This window comes from Phascolarctos cinereus, unplaced genomic scaffold (assembly GCF_003287225.1).
Source record: "Phascolarctos cinereus isolate Bilbo 61053 unplaced genomic scaffold, phaCin_HiC Scaffold_726;HRSCAF=1367, whole genome shotgun sequence".
In the NCBI taxonomy this organism is placed as follows: domain Eukaryota; kingdom Metazoa; phylum Chordata; class Mammalia; order Diprotodontia; family Phascolarctidae; genus Phascolarctos; species Phascolarctos cinereus.
Genome location: NW_027556098.1, coordinates 338,466,057 through 338,487,128, shown reverse-complemented (window position 1 = coordinate 338,487,128; position 21,072 = coordinate 338,466,057). Strand labels below are relative to the sequence as shown.

Below are 21,072 nucleotides of genomic sequence, written 5' to 3'. Positions count from 1 at the left end.
TGGGCAAAGTCTTGAAGAGGGGAAGGAAGATTTAGTATATTTGAAGCAAATGCTACAGGCTTTAATATATACTGGAAGGTGAGTACAGAGCTAAGCCCAGAGTTTTGTCTTTTTAATGAAAAAGGCTCAGAACAGTCACTTGACTGACACTGGTCATTTAGCCCCTCTGCTAAAAAATCTCCAATAGCTGCTTTCTGACTCCTGAGTAAAATTTAAGCTGCTCTGCCCAGCGTTCGAGGCCCTCCATAAACGTTCTCTTTTGGACTTCTATCACCCTTCTCCAGTCTGCACTCCACTCAAACTAGGCAACTGTATTACCCTATTACCCCAAACACATATTCCTCTGATGCCATGCTACTGCTCAGGTCACAGCTTGGAATGACCTTTCTCTTTATGGAATCCTTACCATTCCTTTGAAGTCCAACTGAAATGCAGCCTCTTTCAGGAATCCCTTTGCAATATCCTTCCCTTTCTCTAGGCATGACTTCCTCCCCACAGATGTCTAAGGGAAGTGGTTGAATCTTACCTAAATTATGTCTTCCCTAGTATGCAGCACACTGCAAACAACAGGCAGACTAATCAATATTTGTTTTACTGTAATGTGTTAAGGGAAATGTGAAGCTTTTTGATAGGTTCAAAAGGGAAGTTAGTTGTGCAAAGAAGGTGGTTCAAGGTCCTCAACCAGGCAAGTTTATTATTAAATTCCCAGTTGATGAAAACAAAGCAGTAATAGAAACATTTCCTTAAAAGTATCCTAGAATTCAGGCTGAGTTCTACACAGTCAGAAATAGTGAGGTCTTATTTTACTTTTGTTCTACCATATAGTTTCCATTTCCCCTACAAATAAAGCTTTTATGTCATGTCCAGACAGATCTGTCATAATTTAAGTTATAAGGACCAAGAAGATGTGAAGTTCGGCGCCTGTGGGGCATGAGCCAAAAACAAATATTCCTAAAAAACAGGAATAAGAGACAGAAGAATCTTTCAGTGACATATGCTTCCTTAAATACATTCATATTAAAAACAATGAATAAATTTTATGTTAATATTCCTACCATACAAAACCATTACTTCCACCCTACTTATTCAAAAGCTGAATGGTAGTAAAGAACCTATCTCTATATCTATTTGTCCACTTTCTGCTGTGTTTCTATGTTATTTTTACTGCAGGATTCCTAAATTACACTTAAGAAATGAGAAAAAAAATCCTAACCTCCCCCCAGAGCGGAATTCTTAAGACAATTTTCTTGATGGTGCATGCACTATTAATTAGGGGGTATTTTGTATAGTTCTTTCCTTAACTTGTACTAAATGACATTAGCATACACAAAATGCTTGTTCATAATATTCTTTTTCTACAAGTGTGAAAGCCACATTGACAAGGAATCTCTTTCTCAGGTATACTTCCAGCTTCATAACCATAATCCCAAGTGAGTTCTGTTCCTGCCTTCACATGCCTAAAAAGCAATAAACAAACAAGCAAATAAATAAATAAATTAAATGAAGAAACAAAGAAACACGCATACATCCCCCCACCCACCCACCATGAACAGCAGTCATACACGATGGAATTTTGTTTTGTATTATTCAACAATTTAACAAATGTAACTTTTTGTATAAGGCATTGTGCTAGATGTTAGTGATAAGAATAGAAAAATGACAGTCCTTGCCCTCACAGATGCTTACCATCTATTATCAGGGAAATGCTCTATATAAATCATTATGTAGAGGTATATATATCCCATTAACCCTTTTCACAACTATTTTCCATATGCCTTGTTTAAAATGTTTAAAATAGTCTGTTAGGAAGACCAGTTACTTTGTAACTGAAAAAAATTTTAAATCAATAAAAAAAATCAGTTATGATATAACTCATAATTAGTTGAATAGAGGTTTTGAGGAATGAAGACCTAGATAAGTAGCCAAAGCATGCAGATCAGGAAAGGACTATATTGTTACATGAGATCTTTTGACTTCTATAACATTTAACTTTCTGGGTTACATTTTATTTGAACCAGGTGTTCATACTTGTGACCCAGGACAGCATCAGAACCAATATGTCAATAATTCAGAATTGCACTGAATAGGAATAATGTTAGGTAATAAAAAATAGACAAAGGGGCCAAGTATACCTTTGTTCTAAGGACATAAAGAACCTGTCATTTTTTTGTGGTTGTTTTAAGGTCATGCCTCTTATGTTTTCCTCCTACATAAGCAAAATTAAATTCAAACCTTTTTGTAAAGAATGCCACCCATGGAAAATTTCTGTCATGTGTCTCCACAAAAACATTCTGCACGAAGAGATTTGGGTTACAACTATGCTGTAAAAACAAAAACAACAACACAAAAAGATCTGAAATATAATACAGATTAAAAAGAATTAGAAGACTCAAAGGTTTTTTCTTTAAAAGCACCAGAGCATAATTTGGTTTTCAAAGTTTATTCCTTTCTTTCTTTCTTTCTTCTTTCTTTTACTGTGGACCAAGTGCTCCAATTTCATTAGTTTCTGTTGATGGTTTGGTTATTTCAGATGGAAAAATCTGAACCTAAGGAGTCCAGAGCAACCCTCTGGCAAATAAGGATAGGAGTCCTAGGTGTCCTCACACATGCTGATACATATCACTGGGGAACGGGCAGGAAGGAAGGCCTGTTCTTGTTCCTTTGCAAGCATCCTGGCTCTTGGCTGTCTCAATGCTAAACATTCTCCCCACTACATAAGGCTACCTGGCTGCTGGGAGAGGTACAAAACACTTTGCCTAGATCACGCGCGTTATAATTTCCCTTGAATTTAGCCAACCTGAATCATAACAGCTGGGTAGTAAGATCACAGAAGTACACAGCTTGATGCCTACCATGGCCACGCCTGGAGGGGCAGCATGGTCAGATTTGGTGTGAAAGAGCCTTACATTTAAATCCCACCTTCAACATTTACTATGTCATCTCACTGCCCAAGTCATTTATCCTCCCTCAGCTTCTATGAAATGGGGATAATAAGGTATCTCCCTCACAGGGTAGTTTGTTGTGAAGGTCAAAGGAGATACTGGATGTGAAGTGGTTTGCAAAACCTATAGTACTATGTAAATGCCAGCTATTATTATTATGATGATGCTGAGAGGGGAAAGTGGGTAGGAAGATTCCACCCTCATCTTACTAAGTGAGTTTCTGATCATGGCAGGTAGAACTGAACTTGGCAAATACATTCATTCCTTTCACATTGAAGGGAAAAGCTCAATTTGTGCATTTTTGTAAAATTATTCTGCATATATAATCCAAGGTAGACAAAGCTGACATTTGAAGCCAATGTGACAAACTTATCCTGGATGACTTCAAAAGGGAAAATTCCACTAGGAAAAAAAGGATCTTCTCGTCCAGGGGTCAGCAAAACTGCAGCCTGAAGGCTGAATCTGGCCCACTGGCCACAAGCTAAGAATGATTTTTACTTTTAAACATAATAAAACTTAATTTTAAAATATAAAAACCATTCTTAGCTCATTGGTCACACAAAAACAGGTGAAAGGTCCTTGTCCCTCACTCTACCAATGCTAAGGGATATAGTTTCATGACAAATGTATCCTACATCACAGGGTAGCTAGGAGGAAAGTATTCGTAAACTTTAAAGTACTACATAACCAGTGACCCTAAAGACCACCTCCCCCTCAAAAAAAAAATCAAAAACTGTGATCCTGGGCAAGTGACTTAACTTCTCTGCACCTCAGTTTTCTCATCTGTTAAATGGTTACTGATGTTATAGGGTTGTGGTGAAGAAAACATTTTGTAAACCTTAGAGTGGCATATAAATAAGAGCTATTTTTATTATGACAACGAGGAAGAATCTTACCGATAGCACAGCTATAGACATAATTCAAACTGAAGTTAGGATAAACAGGAAATTACACAACTCAGTCCTTCCCCTAACTCTACGTAAGACATATCCCTTAATAAACTCAGAGAGTTTTACATTATGTTTTAATGAATAGCACTTCAGAGAGAAAATCACCCTGTATTCCAGCCTAGATGAGTCTAATATTGAAATTCTTTTTGTGAGTAACTTCAATCTTGTGAAATCTTTCAGTAATCTCTGAATCTTCCTACACCCCTTCTCTAAATTAAATATGTTTTCCTCTGATCTTATTAAAAAAAAAATCCAAAAGCACAAGTCAGCTTTGTGTTGATGCTGTTTGTTAGGAATCAGAGCTCAAAGCACGGAAAGGACCCCAGGACCATCAAGTCCAGGCCAGAGCTGAACCAGAGTCCCCTCTACCGCCCACGTGACGAGAGGCCGTCCACGCCAGCCAGTGGACTGTGGCCTACACCTCACGTCAGCGTGTATACTTACATTCAGGAAGCGACCCACGTTTCCTTCTTTAGTAGCATCCAACAAGTAAATGCTATTTTCATGAAGTTTCTTCATCGACTCTGACACAGCGATTTGGGTTTCAGAGAGTGACTCTTCATCACAAAGGATTTCTTGATTTTGCCTCTCCAGCATTCTTTCCTCTTGGGAGACTTGCTCCTGAACCTCACATTCCTTTATCCCACTCATATCACACACTGAGGCCGCCTGATCACACGTGTTTTCTACTAGACTTTCTTCTTTACAATGATGGTTATCCAGTAGTATACAGTTGGGCAACAGCTTGTCTTTGGAATTTTCACCAGGGCAGCTTGACTCCCCTAAGAGAAATGTCAGAACTTTTAAGGTTTGGCTGAAGAACAGCACTGGCATGAATACTGTAATCCTAAAACTGCACACATTCTTGGTTATGGATTCAAATTCATCTCCCTAGACAACTGCTTTTTTTTCTTCAAATGTGGAATTAGCTTCTGGCATGGATGGGCAGCACTCTTTAATAGCTGCAGCAATTCAATTTAATCTTTAAAACATTTAAGTGCCTACTATACGCTAGACATTGGTGGTACACAGACAAAAATGAAACATTCCCTGCCCTCGAGGGGGAGGGATACAACACATAGTTTTAGAAGCAGCTGTTTGCATGTAATGCTGCAGGCTTCCAAAGAGGCCCTGAGATAAGCACTGTGAGGCAGGAGAATGCTAACAGGGTGGCTGCTCATGGCAGCAACATCTGCACTCGTATGGGTTACGTGACTATTGCTCTTCCAATGCCTCAAGATGATGTACTGGTGATCCTGGGATCCTTGATACTAAGCCAAGAAAGTGTGAGTTCTGCTAGGTTCTACCAAGCCAGCAAAACCTCTAAGCACAGGCCAGCGGATGGATGGACTGTGTGTGCGTCATCTGAAGACCAAACTGATGAAGGTCAGAGAAACCACCCCCATTAGTCAGACAGCAACTAACTATTCTGGCACAGCAACTTGAAAGGACCATCTACTAAGGGCAAAGAGAGGCTGGCAGCAGTTTCAGTGGACATATCTATTATTAAGACTGATGAAGCCACATATTTTTATAGTATGTTTATTGTTTTGGGTCTCAGTTGGCAGATTAGTCACTGCTTGTGCCTTTTAAAGGAATACAAAAGTAGTAGTACGGATGCTGCCTCATCCACCAACCAAAGTAAACCTGTGCAATGTCAAAAGACCCATGAGGAGGCTTCCAGTGCATGTGGTGGACTCTCTATGTATATGTGTGGACGAGAATCACATAGGATGACAAGGTGTAGATGGGAGGGAGTGCCCACACTGATGAGATCATGGGTCCACTGAAGAAAAAGTTCTTGAGCAGCAGGGAAGCAGAAAAATTAAACATTCTTTTTAGGCAAAGGAGAAAATCTCCTTTGCAACTTAAATGGCATAAAGAGTATTATTAATTTTTCTCTTTTAAAACATCTCAATTTCTCTCTTTAAATTGATCCTTTTTCTTCAGTTATGGTTATGCTTTAATCACGTTGCTGCTGTCTGCTGTTCCTGAATGTATTAATATTTCAATCATGCACTGTCCATGAAGCTCAAGAGCATTCCAAAGAAAAAGTCCTGAAAATGTACAATATGAATGAACCTACCAGTGAAATAAGTTAAAAGTTAATTAATGGGCTTAGAAATAATATTTGCCTTTCTAGTACTTTCTCCTTCAACATGCTATAGCCTCAGAAGCTGTCCTACCTCCCAAACCAAAGCCCTTAGAAGATAAAGGGGTATAGCAATGACTATTCATTTTAGTAGTGGATTCTCAGGGAATCCTATAGGATGGTGATAACCAGTCTGATTCCTGTCATGAAAATCAGAGTTTTTCATGTGGCTCCATACATTAAACTTGATAGGAACTGATAAATATGGGAGCCAAGTACTTTTTTAATGAATGGTGCCTATCAGCTGTTGGCCCTCAAGTCCTTTCCAGTAATAGGTCTGTGACTCTATCATCTAGAGCTCTCTGGAGACAACGAGCAGGGTGTGGCAATGTTTTGGCCTGAGGCTAGCAAAAGGCTCAGGAGGGGCGCAGCTCTCTTAGGAGCACTGCTTACCCTCCAGAACCATGCTCCAATTCAACTATGGAACCAAAAGGGACTCTTCTATCCCAAGGTTTCCAGGCCCAGGAAAAGAGCTGGAAATGAGCTGCTTTTGCCTGACACTTTTGAAGGTTCCACTGTCGAATTTCTTCTAGCAATCCTGACACTGGAGGACCAGGTCCCATCAGGTGTCTGTAGCTACTAGATTAGTTGTAACTCCCAGGCTTGATAGCATGTTTTTTACAGTGTCTAAGAGCAATGAAAAAAAGGGACCGATGACTCAAAGTTAGATTAAAAACAGGTAAGAGATCAGGAGCAAAAGAACATCCTACTTTTCTTTTCGTTGGTATTGGGGGTTGGTTGGACTTCCATTGACTGAGCTTCATCCTCCTCTTCTGAGCTTATACTACACTCCAGGGTGACAATTCCCTTTAAAAAAAAAAAGAAAGAAAGAAAGAAAAAGGAAGGCTCATACATTTACTTTCCTGGGAGAGAGGCAATTAGCATTTAAAACTTTTCCAAGCGAATTTCAAGATTAGTCTTAACCAGCTTAGTTTTTCATTTCACCCCCAAGGTGGTATAGGGGGTAGAATAATTGCCTGACCACAGCCAGGAGATACATCAAAAAAATAGCCAAACCCCAGATTTCCTGCACAACCCTATGCTGGGTTCTGTTTTCCTGTACTGTCTGAGACAAGAGCTACTAATGACTGTGCAGATGCCAAGAGCCAGTACTATAATGCTTTTAAATAAAGAAAAGACTTCTGTCCACATTCGCAATATTCCAGTTACCCTCAGGGGAAAAGTTTTCCCCCTTAAATCACTAGTACAGCACATTTTTCTTTAGCAGCTGGGAACACCAGGGATGACCACTGCTGCTTGCTCCCCCTGCTCCTACTTTGAGGAGTCGAGTTAAAGGATCTGCCCGCTTCATTTAGACACCGTATGGGCAAATGCCACTTGACATTGTAATGACAACATATGTTTAAAGGAGAGAGCCTGAGACCGATAATATTCTGGAAGGTACATTTTTGTATATTTGGGCACTGCAGAAGTTCAAATAAAGTCAAGTCAATAAATATTATATTAAGTGACTGAAGTAACCCCTGCTGTCTATAAAGAATTTAAATCAAGAAGGGATTACATGATCTCTGTAGAGAGAAGGAAAAATCAAAATGCCAAGTGAGCTTCAATTCAATACAATAAGCACCTAATACATGCCAGGCACTGTGCTAGATGCAAAAGACACAAAGACCAAAACAAAATATTCCCTAAAACTCCCTTGCCTTCAAGGAGTTTAGATTGCACTGGGTGGGAGAGGGAACTAGACACTTACAATGGCAACAGTCAGGAAAGGCATTGTGGTGGTGGTGGTACCTGAGTTAAAGAGACCTTGAGGTTCCAAAGAGGCAGAGGCGAGGAGAGAGAGCATTCTCTACATGGGACACAACCTCTGTAAATGCCCAGAAGCAGGAGACAGAATCTCCTATATGGGGAAAGGTTGGGAGGCAAGCTTGACTAGAACAGAGAGAGCCTAAGGGGGAGTCACATGAAATTATTCTACACAGGTGGCTCCAGCCAGACTATAAAGGGCTTGAAATGCTAAAGAGAGGGTCCTGGATTTTATCTTAGAGGCCACAGGGAGCCATTAATACATCTTAAACAGGAGAGTGACATGATCAGATTTATGTTTTAGGTCTATCAATTTGGCAGCTGTGTGGAGGATGGGTTGAAAGAGACTGGACTGTGGGAGACTAATTAGGAAATAAGTATAATGGTGTAGTCAATGGGTGATGAAAACCTGAACTAGAGTGAAAGTTGTGTGAATGAAGATAAGAAAAAAGATGCACGATAGATAGATAGAACTGACAGGATGTGGCAACTGACTGGGGATGGGAGAAGGTCAAACATGACCCAGGTGGTGAGAACGTGGGTGGCTGAAAGGATGGTGGTACCTTTGATTGAAACAGGAAGAGGAGTGAATTGATGGTAAAATACTGAGTTCTGTGTTGAGTTTGAGATGCCTATGGGGCATCCAGGTGCACATTTCCAAGAGTCAGTCAATAAAGAAGCATTTATTGAGAGCCTACAACGCACTAGCCACTATGCTAAGCACTTGGGATATAAAGAAAGGCAAAAGAGAGTCCCTACGCTCTCTTTTTTTGGGGGGGGCTAGGCAATGGGTGACTTGCCCAGGGTTACACAGCTAGTAAGTATCAGGTGTCTGAGGTTGGATTTGAACTCAGGTCTTCCTGACTTTAGGATCTGTGTGCTAGCCACTGCACCATCTAGCTGCCCCCAAAGTCCCTGCTCTTCAGGAGCTCAGTCTAATGGAGAAGACAACACCCAAATAAGGACGTATGAAGAAAATATACATAGGATACTAGAATTAAGAAGGTTTACAGAAAATGGGATTTTAGCTGGGACTTGAAGGAGGCCTGGGAAACCGGGAGATGAGGAGGGAGAGCACTGAAGGCATAGGTGACAGGCAGTGAGAATGCCCCAAACCAAGAGATGGCATATCTTGTTTGGGGCACAGCAAGGAGGTCAGTATAACTGGATCAAAGATTACATGGAGGGATGGGAGGTAGGGGTGAGGGGGCTGTAACATGTAAGAAGACTAGAAAATTGGTAGTCAGGGAGGAGGAAAATGAGGAAAACAAAGTGTCACAAAATCCTAGAGAGAAAAGAATATCAAGGAGAAGGGTCATCAATAGTGTCAAAGGCTGAAGAGGGGTCAAGAGGACGAAGGACTGAGAAAAGGGCACTGAATTTATCAGTTAAGAGATCACTAGTAACTTTGGAGAGAGCAGTTTCAGTGGAGTGAAGTTGAAATTTCTTCCCAGAAATTCTCCCTTCTTCCACCTTGCCATGGGTCTCCCTAATTTTAGTCCCTCCCTTCTCCAATCCATCCTCCCACAGCTGCCAAGTATGATCATGTCAGTCTTGTACTTGAAAGTTTCAGTGGCTCCCTATTACCTCTAGGGTAAAATAAAACATCCTCAGCTTCTCCCAGAAAGCCCTGTAGTATGCAGCTCTCACCTGGCTTTCCAGACTTCATTCCCATTAGGTCACTTCACATACTATGTTCCCTTGACAGAGGCTGACTCCCAAACTCGGAATGGACTCCTGTTTCACAGCTACTTAGAATCCTTCACTTCCCTCAAGGCTCAGCTCAGGCGCCACCTCCTAAGTGAAGCCTTCCCTGCCCCCCCACCCCATGTTAAGTGCTCTCTCCCTCCTGACACTACTTTGCATTCATTTATTTGTATATACATATCCCTGTCTGTAGAACAGAAACTCCTTGAGGCCAGAGTCTCAGTCTTAGGCTTACTATTTGTCCTTAGGACCTAACAGATAGTGCTTTACACAGAACAGGCCTTCAACAAAATGCTTCTACTTGCTTTATGGTCCACCATCTCTTCTCAATGCCTTCTGGGCCTGTGCTGGAAAGACTTGTGGATGACCTGCAGTCTGCACACAGGGCAGGTTCAGTGGCACCTTTGCTCAGTCATATTCATCATCACCTCTGGGCTGCTATCTGCTTAAAGGAGTGGTTTCACTCTTTGATATGCTTCATGAGGGAGAGGTGGACAGGATACTGTGAGGTGGCATATCTGTACTATGAAATGTACCTCAAAGCCCATAAAACATCCCTCAGTGAGACCCCATCCAAGAGAACCACTACCTCTAATATCTATAATGGCCCTAATTTAAGGAACCTTTCTTCTTTTCCCTCCTTCCTTCACAATCACATTGTATACTCTGCACACACTGGGTACTAATAAACACGTCTGCATGTGTCTTGCTCTACTTCTTGTAACTATCTCATAATGAGAGAAATCCCACACACAAATAAAAAACATTTTATGAAATAGTAGGAATGGATAAGGAGAGTTAATGTGTCATTTCACAGAAGGGACAACTACGTTTTGATAGCCTGCTGCTACTTTTTGTAGTTCTTACCCTTTTTTTCCGAAAGTTTTGAAGAAGGGCTGTTTTAGTTTTAGGTCTTCTAGTGGCTGGTTGATTTTCAATTCTTAGATCACATTCATACTTCTCACCCCTGGGACAAAGGACACATCATTGTGACTACATACACAACACAAAATCTATACTCTGGCTCTCTCTCCTGGGCTGTGAAGTTTCTATAGGACAGAGGGTATTCGTTTCCAAAAATTTAACCAGTAAAGCAAATAATTACTCTTTCTCAGAAATGCATCATTACTACATAGTGTGTGTGTGTGTGTGTGTGTGTGTGTGTGTGTGTGTGTGTGTGTTTGTGTGTGTATATACCCTACTGGGGAAAAATACTACAGTCATACCTCAAAACATATAGAAAGAAGGAAAACTCAAAAAATGAAATCTGGGTTAGATGAATCAAAAAAATGAAAAATACTGAGCATCCAAGTGAAAGTAATCAAGACTATAACTCTACAACTGGTGCATCTGAGAGAAATCAAATGCCATTGGAAAGGGCTCTAGAAAACAATACCCTAAGTTTCTCAAAGCATTCTACTTTCAGATTTTCAAGGCAGGTGAAATTAAGATACAGGCTTTCGAGGTTGAGGGAAGATGTGAAAGTCTCTTTGATCAGCAATTAGATCCTTCATGTGGAAGGATAAGGTCAGAGCTTACTGAATAGATGGATTTGCATCACTGCTGAGCTCAATCAAGTACTCCTCAGTCTCTGTGTCTCCAGGAATTGCTCCTACTTCAATTTGGACAAACTCAATTTCAGGATCAGAATAAAGCAATTCTGTTCTCCTCTTTTTAGAAAGTGCTGGGGATTCGCTGTCATTAGTAGCAGTGTCCTCCTCCTCTTCTTCCTCTTTTCCATCAACAGAGCCAATTTCTTCCAGGCCAGCTCTGCTTAGTAATCTCCCTGAAAGAAATGACTGAGCTAAGAAAGGGACTCAGAAAATAAGTGCTTAGTACCTGAGGACAAGCCACTTGGTCTCACTGTGTAAAAATTAGAATAAAAGTATTAATCTGATTCACAAAACTGAGATTTGAACACAATAAAGTAAGTTCTGAAACATACTGGACTTCAACTCATGGATTCCTGGGTCCAAATCCCATCTCTAACACTTATTAGCTGTGGTAACAGGCAAGCCACAGCTTCCAGGCCTAAGAATACTTAAAAATGAGTTCCCTGTGATACTTGGCTCACATGGTTGTTGTAAGGTTCAAATGCTATGGTGTGTATAAAGTGCTTTGTAAACCTTAGAAAGTTATACAAACTTAAGTTATTAAAGTGATGATGATCATTAATATATTTTTACCTATAATACCGTAAGAGCGGATATGCAACTGTGGTTATATCAAAGGCTGGAAAAGTCTAGCCTTAAAAGCACAGACTTTAGAATCTTTTAGAATCCAAACTCTGACTAGAAATATACTCGTTTGAATTGGTAGTTCATTTTTTTGCCCCATGTTCTGATCCCCAAATAAAATCCTCCATGAAGATTTAAACACACACACACACACACACACACACACACACAGAGTTTTGTTTTTTGTTTTACAAGATTAAAAACTGATGGATACCACCTACAGAGGTGGCATGATGTCTACAAGGGCGTACAGTCGTTGGGCAGAAGAAATGCCATTTGAATCTAGGCCTTCTCACTCCAAATCCAGTGACCGTCCATTATATCTCAACATCTCTACACGATAGAAATTTACAAGTCATTTCTTTATTCCATATCTTCCAAGTGGCCACACCCTCTCACACTTAATCCAATTGTAGAAAAATAGAACAGCATCCAGAGATCCACAAAATGACCACAGTATCTAGACTAGAGCCTTGTACATAGCAGGCGTTGAAGAGGTAGATATGACTTAATTTGAAGCCTAAAAAAAGAAAAATTGAGGGAAAACTGAAGATTGAAAAGTGGAGTCCACTTTTCAGAACAAAGGGTCCAGTTAGTAAAGTATCTGCTGTCCTCTATCACTCTTTTTTTTGGGGGGAGGGACAAAAAAAAACCCCAAAAACAAAACAAAAAAAAAACTGATGGATGCCACATCATGGCTCTTAGCATGCTTTCCTGGCTGGTCACTAGGTCAGGAAAAAGGGTGAAGGTCCACTGCTTATGCTCTGCTCCACTAACACAGAAAATATCAGTAAAACTTCTGGGCCACCATTTAGCTTTTGGACAGCAGCTGAGGTTCTCTCCATCCAAGAACCCTTGAGAGGTAAAAGGCACAAATGCCCATGTGCTGGGAGTGAGGGAGGAGGGGGCAGAGGAATGGAAGGATGTAGAAGGACAAAGGTTGAGCCCTGTTGCTTTTAACTCTACTCAGGTTTGAACTCCTCTATTCTTCAAATGGGAATGGTTCATAAAATTTAGGGATCTTTAGAGATCTAGGTCATTTTTCTACAGTTATATAGCAAGTGGTAGAGTCAGAACTAGAACTCGTGTCCTGTGATGAAAACACCAGGGTTCTTTCCACAACAGCCTGCTATGCCATGCTTCACTTTCCCCAGAAACAGAGTGGAAAGCCTGGTCAGTGCTGCCAGACAACACAAAGAGGGGCCAACTTAATTTCACTGTTTTATGAGTTGCCTTCTCTCACTCCCAAATACTTCCTGGAATTGACAGTAACAAAGTCAGGAAGATATGGAAGCATACTGTACAGGTTCAAGAACCCTTTTCCGCTTCCCCTGCATCCTTTTCTTTAAGGTCAGAACCAGTATTTACAGCTGTTCTCTTCCCGTGCAGAATGCCTGAGATGTCCTCTAGTTACTCCTCCTCTCACCTTTAGTCATCAGGTTATAAAACCCTCAGAGCTTTCTTCTCTCTCCTCTTCAACACTGCTTCCTCCTTTATCAGCACAGTCTCAGTAAATAAAGCAATGTCTTTGAAAGCATCATCAATCATCAATCAATGACTGACTGCAGATTTCTTTCAACACAAGGCTTCATTTTACCTGAGTAAGTGCAAACGAATGTCCCTTTGTCAATGTCATCGAGGCAGCGGACTCCCCATCCTTTCTTCTCAGTTTTGAATACCTGAAGGCGCACCTGGAGACCCTGCTGGACAACTCTGTTCTGACATGTTCTCGGATCACATTTGCACAAGAGGCTGCATTCAAAAATTCTGCCGTTGGAAAACGTAACATAAGAAAATTAATCAGATACACCTAAATAAAACACTGATACACAGCTAAGAGAAAACATCCAGGTTGGGGGTGGGGGGAGAGGGAAAGCAAATACTGACATCAGCAGTAATTCTATTCTATCACTGACAAACAGATGCAGGAGAACTCTGAACACAGATTGCCTACCCTTTTACAGCTATGCTTCATTCAGACCGCAGGGGCCTAAGGAGGAGGAAGAGAGCTGGACTGCAATGAAAACTGACCACAGAGGGGACAGAAGAGGAAAGACGGGTAGAGACCAGGGCAAAAGATCAGGCTCAGAAACCAGAAGGTGTAAGGAGAAAAGAGAGAGAAGTCATGCTATGTCAAAACAGAAAAGGCATAGCAGAACTTTTTGTGGTAGAAAAGAACTAGCAACAAAATAGACAAATGAATTTCCGGCATATCATTGTGCTGTAAGAAATGACAAATATGACTGATACTGAGAAACTTGGAAAGACTTGTATGAACTGAAGAATGAAGGTGACAGCACCAGGAGAACAATTTATATGAGGATCACAGTAATGTCACAGAAAACAACTCTGAAAGACCTGTAGAACATTGGATCCCTGCAGTGAGTGACTCATCATGATGACAGAGGCCTAATGATAAAATATCCCACCCTGCCCCCATCCCCAAACCCGGCCATTTGGCAGTGATAACTGGATGTGGGTGCAGAATGAGACAGTTTTCAGGCACAATCAATGGTCAGATTTGCTTTGCGTGACTATACTTATTAGTTATAAGACAAGGCTTGCATTGAAAAAAAGAGAAGAGTAAGTACAGAATAAAATAACTTTAAAAAAGAAAGAAACGAGCATCAATAAAACATTTAAAAATATACAGAAAACTATAAAGTTCAGAAAGGGACATAAACGGCAATTTTATTACTATGTTTAATTTAATATGCACTTTAAAAATATTTAACAGAGGTAATGATTTCATATACAATCCTGTTTTTTATTCTTTGAATATTGAAATGCCCATGTTCATTAAACCCATAATAAAGGGCAGGGTCTGGACTTGTGATTCCATTGGCATAAGAAACCACCAAGTGAGGAAATTCAGGTCAGCAGCGCCTTTTCTGAAATTTATTGTTTTAAGAGTTGTCTTGAGCACCGCAGGTTTAAATGACTGGCTGAGGATCACATAGTATGTGTCAAAGGCAGGACCTGAATCCAAGTCTTCTTGGAATTGAGGCCAGCCCTACATCTATTATCACATACTATACCTCAAGTTCTTAATGAAAAAGAAAATTTACAGGTAAATAAGATAAAATAAACAGGGGAGAAGGCTAGGTACCTTACATGCCATTACAACTAGGGGAGCCATAAGAGGGCTGCCATGAGAATTCCAGACTTCTGTTTACTCTTGATCTCAGGTGATCCAGGTAGATTAAGGTCTCACTCCATTTGCTACATTTAAATTTGCAAATGCTAGTAGAAGATGACCATATTCCCAAAATTTAGATCTTGTAAATTCTCTGTATAAATTTACTAATGAACAAAGAACTTGTAGGTGTGGGCAACTCTTGTAGTACAGCAAAATTACTAAGTGCCCACTCTAAAGAATGCACTATTAGGTGCTGGCAAGAATGCCAAAGGTGAAGGAGCTTATAAAATGCAGTAGAGGGATAGAAGCCATGTACAAATAAGTAAAATGCAAATTAGCATAGGCTAAATACAGAAAAGAACTAGAAGGCATAAGATCAGAAAAAGGAGAAATCATTTTTAGTTGAAGGAATAGGGAAGGTAGCATCTGGGAAGGGTCTTGGAGGATGGGCACAACGGCGACAAGCACGACGAGTGCTACTGAGGCTGAGTCTCTGACGTCCACTTCAAGGATAAACTTACTGCTTACTTTTTAGTTTCGTTTGTTTTTTTAAAGCAGCTGTGTTTTGTACTATTGTCATCGATGGGTGAGATCTGTTGTACCTCTGAGAATGATCAAGCACTAGCACCTTATTAAGGGCTCACTACTACCAGGCACTCGGGATACAGAGACTGAGATGAAAGAGTCTCTGCTCTCCAGAAGATTACAATGTGGACACATAAGCATGTATCAAAATACAAAGCATACGCCTGAAAAGACAAACCACATTGGAGTATAACGAGAAAGAGGAAACCCCTCACCAGCTACAATCCCTTGCAAAGAAAACATGAACACGTCTTACCCGTTGGGTACTGGCTGCTGCAGTCTTTTATAGCTATAGCCATAAGTGGGTTTAACACTTGACCATGCAGAACTCTCATCATAGCCCTTTGCTGTCAGCTGGAGGCATGCACATTTTTCTCTAAAAGTCGGGTGATAAGTGAAGTAAAAATACATAAGCACAAAGTCAGCAAGTGGAAAATGACAGCAGTGAATTGGGGAGGGGAGAGGAGGAACACACAGTAAAGGATACAAGAAGAGTTTGCATGTTCATTTGGGGCCATTACAGCACAACCCATTCCCCAAAGCCCAGGGTCCTGGTAAAAAGGGAAGGACGTGATTCCAATTCATGTGTATCATTAAGACTTTATTCTGCTTCTACTCCTTCACTTTGGCAGCTTAAGTTTCCTGAAATTTTCAAATATGTTCTAACCATCCTCTCTTGAACAGGAAAGGTCTGGAATCTCTCTTGTGCTTTTTGATATCAAAGCTTCCACTTGCCAGGATGGAGGTGTTACTTCCTCAAGAGATTAGGTACCTCTTATCAAATCTAAGCATGATACACAACTACTAGAAAAACAAAGTAGTACTATACCAACCCTTTCTGAACTTCCATAAATTTTCCTGATGAAAGTTCCATGCTACTCAAAACTGTTACCTACTACCCCTTTGAACCTATATTCCCTATAGATTAGGCCATTATCTTCTCTAAGAGCCTAAATGAAAATATGGCTCAGATCTCTTGGCCCTTTGAGTCCATATGTTTGTGCTGGAAAAATAAGATTTTTGTACATGCCTGCAAGTATCTTCACTAGCACATGGAAAGACTGGGCAAACAACAGCTTGGCATCCAGCCATCAAAATCTCTTTTTCCTTACTTAAGTGGCTACGCAAGGTTTGATTATCAGGCAATCAAAAAATTATAATCAGTAGAGAAATGTTTGTGTATATGAGGGTAGGCAGATATTCTCAAGAGTATCAGATAGGAAATCAGACAGATTCTAGTTCCAAATTTGCCAATAACTTATTCAGTGACTTTTAGCAAGGTAATTTAAGCTCTTTGGACCTTGGTTTCTTCATTTGTAAAATGAGGAATCACAGAACTACAGTCTTCTAGTCCAATCTCTACCCAAAGACCAAATCCTATTTAAACTATCCCTGACAAATGGTAATCCAGCCTCCAATTACACACCTACAACAACAAATAGACTCATTCTTCCTCGAGGCATCTTATTCTAGTTTTAGACAGCTACAACTGTTAATAAATTTTTCCTTATGTTTAGCTCAAATACATTTTCCTATAATTTTGATTCACTGGTCTTAGTTCTGCCCTTCAGGGTAAAGCAGAACAAGTCTAATCCCTTTTCCACAGGACAACCTTCACAAGACTAGAAGACAGCTGACAGCTCTTCTTCTTCCCCCTTACTCTCTTATCTTCTCCACATTAAACCTCCCCAGTTCTCTCTGCTGATCCTTCTATGGTATGGTTTCAAGTCCCTTCATCATTCAGGTTCTTTTCTTTCCCTTGATATACTCTAGCTTGTCAATGTACTTTCTAAAACACGGTGCCCAGGATTGGAGGCAACACTGAAGAATGGTCTAACATGAGAAGAATTCTCCTTTGCTCTGGAGACCATGCTTCTGTTAACCTAAAACTGCATTAACTCTTTTAGCTACTACATGATAATGCTGACCCATACTGAGTCTGTAGCTCACAAATTCCTAGGGTTTTTTCCACATGAATCAGGCAATTAAGTGATATAGTGGAGAGAGAGTGCTAGATTGAGAGCACAAAAATCTGAACTCAGGTCCTGCCTCCTGTTCTAAGTCTATAATCCTATGAGTTTGTAGCCATGTTTCCCCTATCTTGTACAGTTGATTTAAAAAAAAACCCAAAGTACAAGATTTTAAATTTAGTTTTTATGAAAGTTCATCTTATTAGCTAATCATTCAGTCATGCCGAAGCACTAAGGTACAGTAGAAAAGGCAGGAGAATCAGAGACCAAATATCTGGGTTCAAGTTCTATTCCTATCACATAGTAGACATGACACAAAGAAAGTCATTTAATCTCCTTGACACTCAGATTATTTATCTGTTAAAAACTGGGCAGTGATTATTATATTACATATCTGAAAGGATCATTATGAGGAAAGCATATTAAATTAAATTATATGTAAACAGTATCTATTAAAAGTTATTTGGATCATATTTCTATCATCCAAGCTATAAACTATCCCTCCCAGCTTCAAGGTATGCATAAATTTAATAAGCAAACTATGTATGCCCTCACTGAAGGCACTGACAAAAACATCCAACAGAACAGGGTCAAGCACGGTCAGCCCCCTGCCACACGATTCAATGCTTACCTCTCCCTCTCCACAATAGTATCCATCAGCATTCTTTGGGTCTGGTCAGTCACAACTAGGTCCCTAATTGTAGTCCACATCTCTTCATCATGTCCACAAGGACATCATGAGAGTTTTAACTAAATGTGTTGCTGAAATCAAAGTATATTATGTCCATGATATTCTTTTAATCCACTAGCCTAGCAAACACAGATGAGATTGGACTAGAAAATCTCTAGCTAAAAGGTCACTCCACCTTAAGGTTATATTGCTGACATATCTCTAAACAGGTAAGAACAGTTTATATATCTACTGACAATATATTTTCTTTGTTCTACATAAGCATTTGCACCTTTGTTTAAACATTTTGTGCCACTATTAAAACTAAAGCACTATTAAATGCCAACATATTTCCACATAACTTATATTTCAAAGTGAGGATCAGGGATCTTCAGCACTTTGTTGTACTGACGCCTATATAAGGCAAAGACACTTAGTTAAACTTACTAGTAATCATCCTTTCCAACAGAAGTAGAAAAAACACTTCAATTCATGAACTTCCCAATTATTCCCCCCTGCTGTGGACATTAACATCGTTAGGCTTAGTGTAGGTTACAGATAATGTCCAAAATATGCTAATATTTGACATCACTCTGAATGATTATATAATTGTTGAGAATATTAGTTCTAACCTTTGAGTAAAACTATAAGATAATTAGATCAAATTCATGAGCCATATATAACAATGTTATATATAGTGGCAGATTCACACATAATATTATTCTGTTCCTGTGATCAGAAGCTTAAGAGCTTCATGTCAATAGTACACATTTCCCATGTAAAAACAAATGGACAAAAAAACCCTAACAAAATGGACAAATCAACCATTTAAAAATGCTTCGTAAATATTGAATAATTTGTGATACTAAATAAAGGGAAATCCCACTAAAATTTAGTCAAATTGAAGCACATCTTTGGATGAGACAGTTGGAAACCACGGCACTATTTGGTTAACAAGGTTCTTCCCCTTTATCAATCAACAGAGGGCATCTTTGCATCTCAGGCCATCCAACAGGCCATGTGGCTCCCCAGTAGGAACTCGCCTGGGAAAAGGCCTTTGGGATCCTGATTAAAATGCCTATTTTTCTACTCACATATCCATGCAGCCTTTTGAGCAGTCACATGAATTACTAAACATGCCAGAGAAATTGTTGAGGTAGTAGGCACGTGGCCACGTCCGCCTCCGGTACTTGAAGTGTGGCAGTCTTCTGTTATCAATTTCGTTACAGAAGGTAACAGGCACAGATTCGGTTCCGTGGCTAATATCAGAGTCAGAAACAAAAACTTCTTTCTTCCGCATATTCCTGTTCAACTGCACATAGGTATTAAAAGAAAAATGATGTAAAAATAAAAAGCTACACTCTGTCTCAAGCAGGTAACGGTGGACTTCCTTAAAGTTCCTCAAACTCCTTCCACAAGGGGTTTTATAATTCACATGGAATGCAGCACAGTTAGAGTTTGTCTTTGCATGTCGCCTTTGGAAACTACTCAAGATGGGGATCATAAGTGGGTTTTCCACTTTGGAGGTGAGAGGTATGTTGGACAGACATGTATCACAGCAGATATGATTCTCATAAGACAGATGCAAAGATAGTATTTTCTCTTCATAATTTGAAACTTCATTTTCCAAAGTTAGAACTGCTATATCTTCTACGGTTCTGTTAAAAACGACAGAAGAATTGTCAGTGACACAAATTTGTAGGGATATACCTTTAAAAAGAAAACATACATCATAGTGGTAGCTGGTGATCTATCATACTCTGCCACTGTCACCACAAACCTAAGTTAGAACCTGAAATAACCATATTTTGTTGCATTCTGGTCCCATATAGTTGTTCCTAACTTCAGATTATAAATCTCCAGCAGTCCAGAACCATACCTGGAATTTCTGAGTTCATGACGATGCATTAAGTTTATTATAGCTGCTCATCAAAGTCCCGGCTGAGGCAATGTCTATGAGCTCACAGAACATTATTGATTCAGTGAAAAATAGTCAGACTAGCTGTTTTTCATTAGTATTCCAGTTGACTAGATTTTTCCATTTTTCTCTTCAGTTATTACCACTACTAATAGGTTTAATAGCATATTAAGGTTTTTCAAAGAGTTTCATATCAATTATTCCTTGTAACAGTCCTGTGAGGTTACTATTATCACTCCCATTTTACAGCTGAGAAAGCTGAGGCTTAGCAAGGTTAAATGGCTCACTAAGTGATCACAGAGTTAGTCTAAGGCAAAATTCGAACCTAGGCCTTCCTGATTCTAAGCCCACTATTATCTACTACACCATCTTGTCTATCTATTGTTGGAATACTGCAGACCCAGCTGAAGATGGTGAAAGGGCAATAAGAAAGGAATGAACACAATAGTTCCAAATAAGGAATGGGACTGGATCTTAAAGCCCTATATTATCATAAAAGCCTATAGCTTTTCTTATGTTTTTAGTTCTGTCTCCATTCATTATAAGACACCTAATATTGTAATTCTGCAAGCATTACAGATTAGGGACTTCCAGGAAAATGGCAGACTAGATCTAGGGAACCAGCTCACTTCTTCCTGCCTCCAACCTTTAGGAACACTAAAGAGACACAGAGAGGGGGCAGCTAAGTGGCGCAGTGGATAGAGCACCGGCCCTGGATTTAGGAGGACCTGAGTTCAAATCTGGCCTCAGACACATAACACTTAGTAGCTGTGTGACCCCGGGCAAGTCACTTAACTCCACTGCCTAGCCAAAAAGAGAGAGAGACAGACAGACAGACACAGAGAGAGGCACACTGAAAGACACATGGACAAAATGCCCAGGCACAAGAGTGAAGACACTCAAACAAAACCAAAACTCATGATGAAAGCTCAGAGATGGCACAGTAGCTGTTTTTACTACTGCTGTAACTACTCCCAGCAGTGCTTCTCCAGGAAGGAATGCAGACGGCTGGAAGAGCACAGAGACAGTCAG

The 21,072-nt window shown here is 40.0% G+C and overlaps 1 protein-coding gene across 1 annotated transcript in view; it reads right to left on the bottom strand.

Moving 5' to 3' along the window:
• LOC110213411 (SET domain bifurcated histone lysine methyltransferase 2) overlaps window positions 1-21,072 on the bottom strand; it is an 86,683-nt gene that overhangs the window by 45,262 nt on the left and 20,349 nt on the right. The window contains exons 7-15 of the mRNA XM_020993764.2: window positions 19,217-19,780; window positions 15,739-15,858; window positions 13,356-13,525; window positions 11,061-11,307; window positions 10,389-10,488; window positions 6,755-6,851; window positions 4,337-4,674; window positions 2,233-2,321; window positions 1,343-1,457 (exon numbers count right to left, since the gene is read on the bottom strand). Coding sequence (XP_020849423.2) covers window positions 1,343-1,457; window positions 2,233-2,321; window positions 4,337-4,674; window positions 6,755-6,851; window positions 10,389-10,488; window positions 11,061-11,307; window positions 13,356-13,525; window positions 15,739-15,858; window positions 19,217-19,780 — 1,840 coding nt within the window. The remainder of the gene's footprint in view (window positions 1-1,342; window positions 1,458-2,232; window positions 2,322-4,336; window positions 4,675-6,754; window positions 6,852-10,388; window positions 10,489-11,060; window positions 11,308-13,355; window positions 13,526-15,738; window positions 15,859-19,216; window positions 19,781-21,072) is intronic.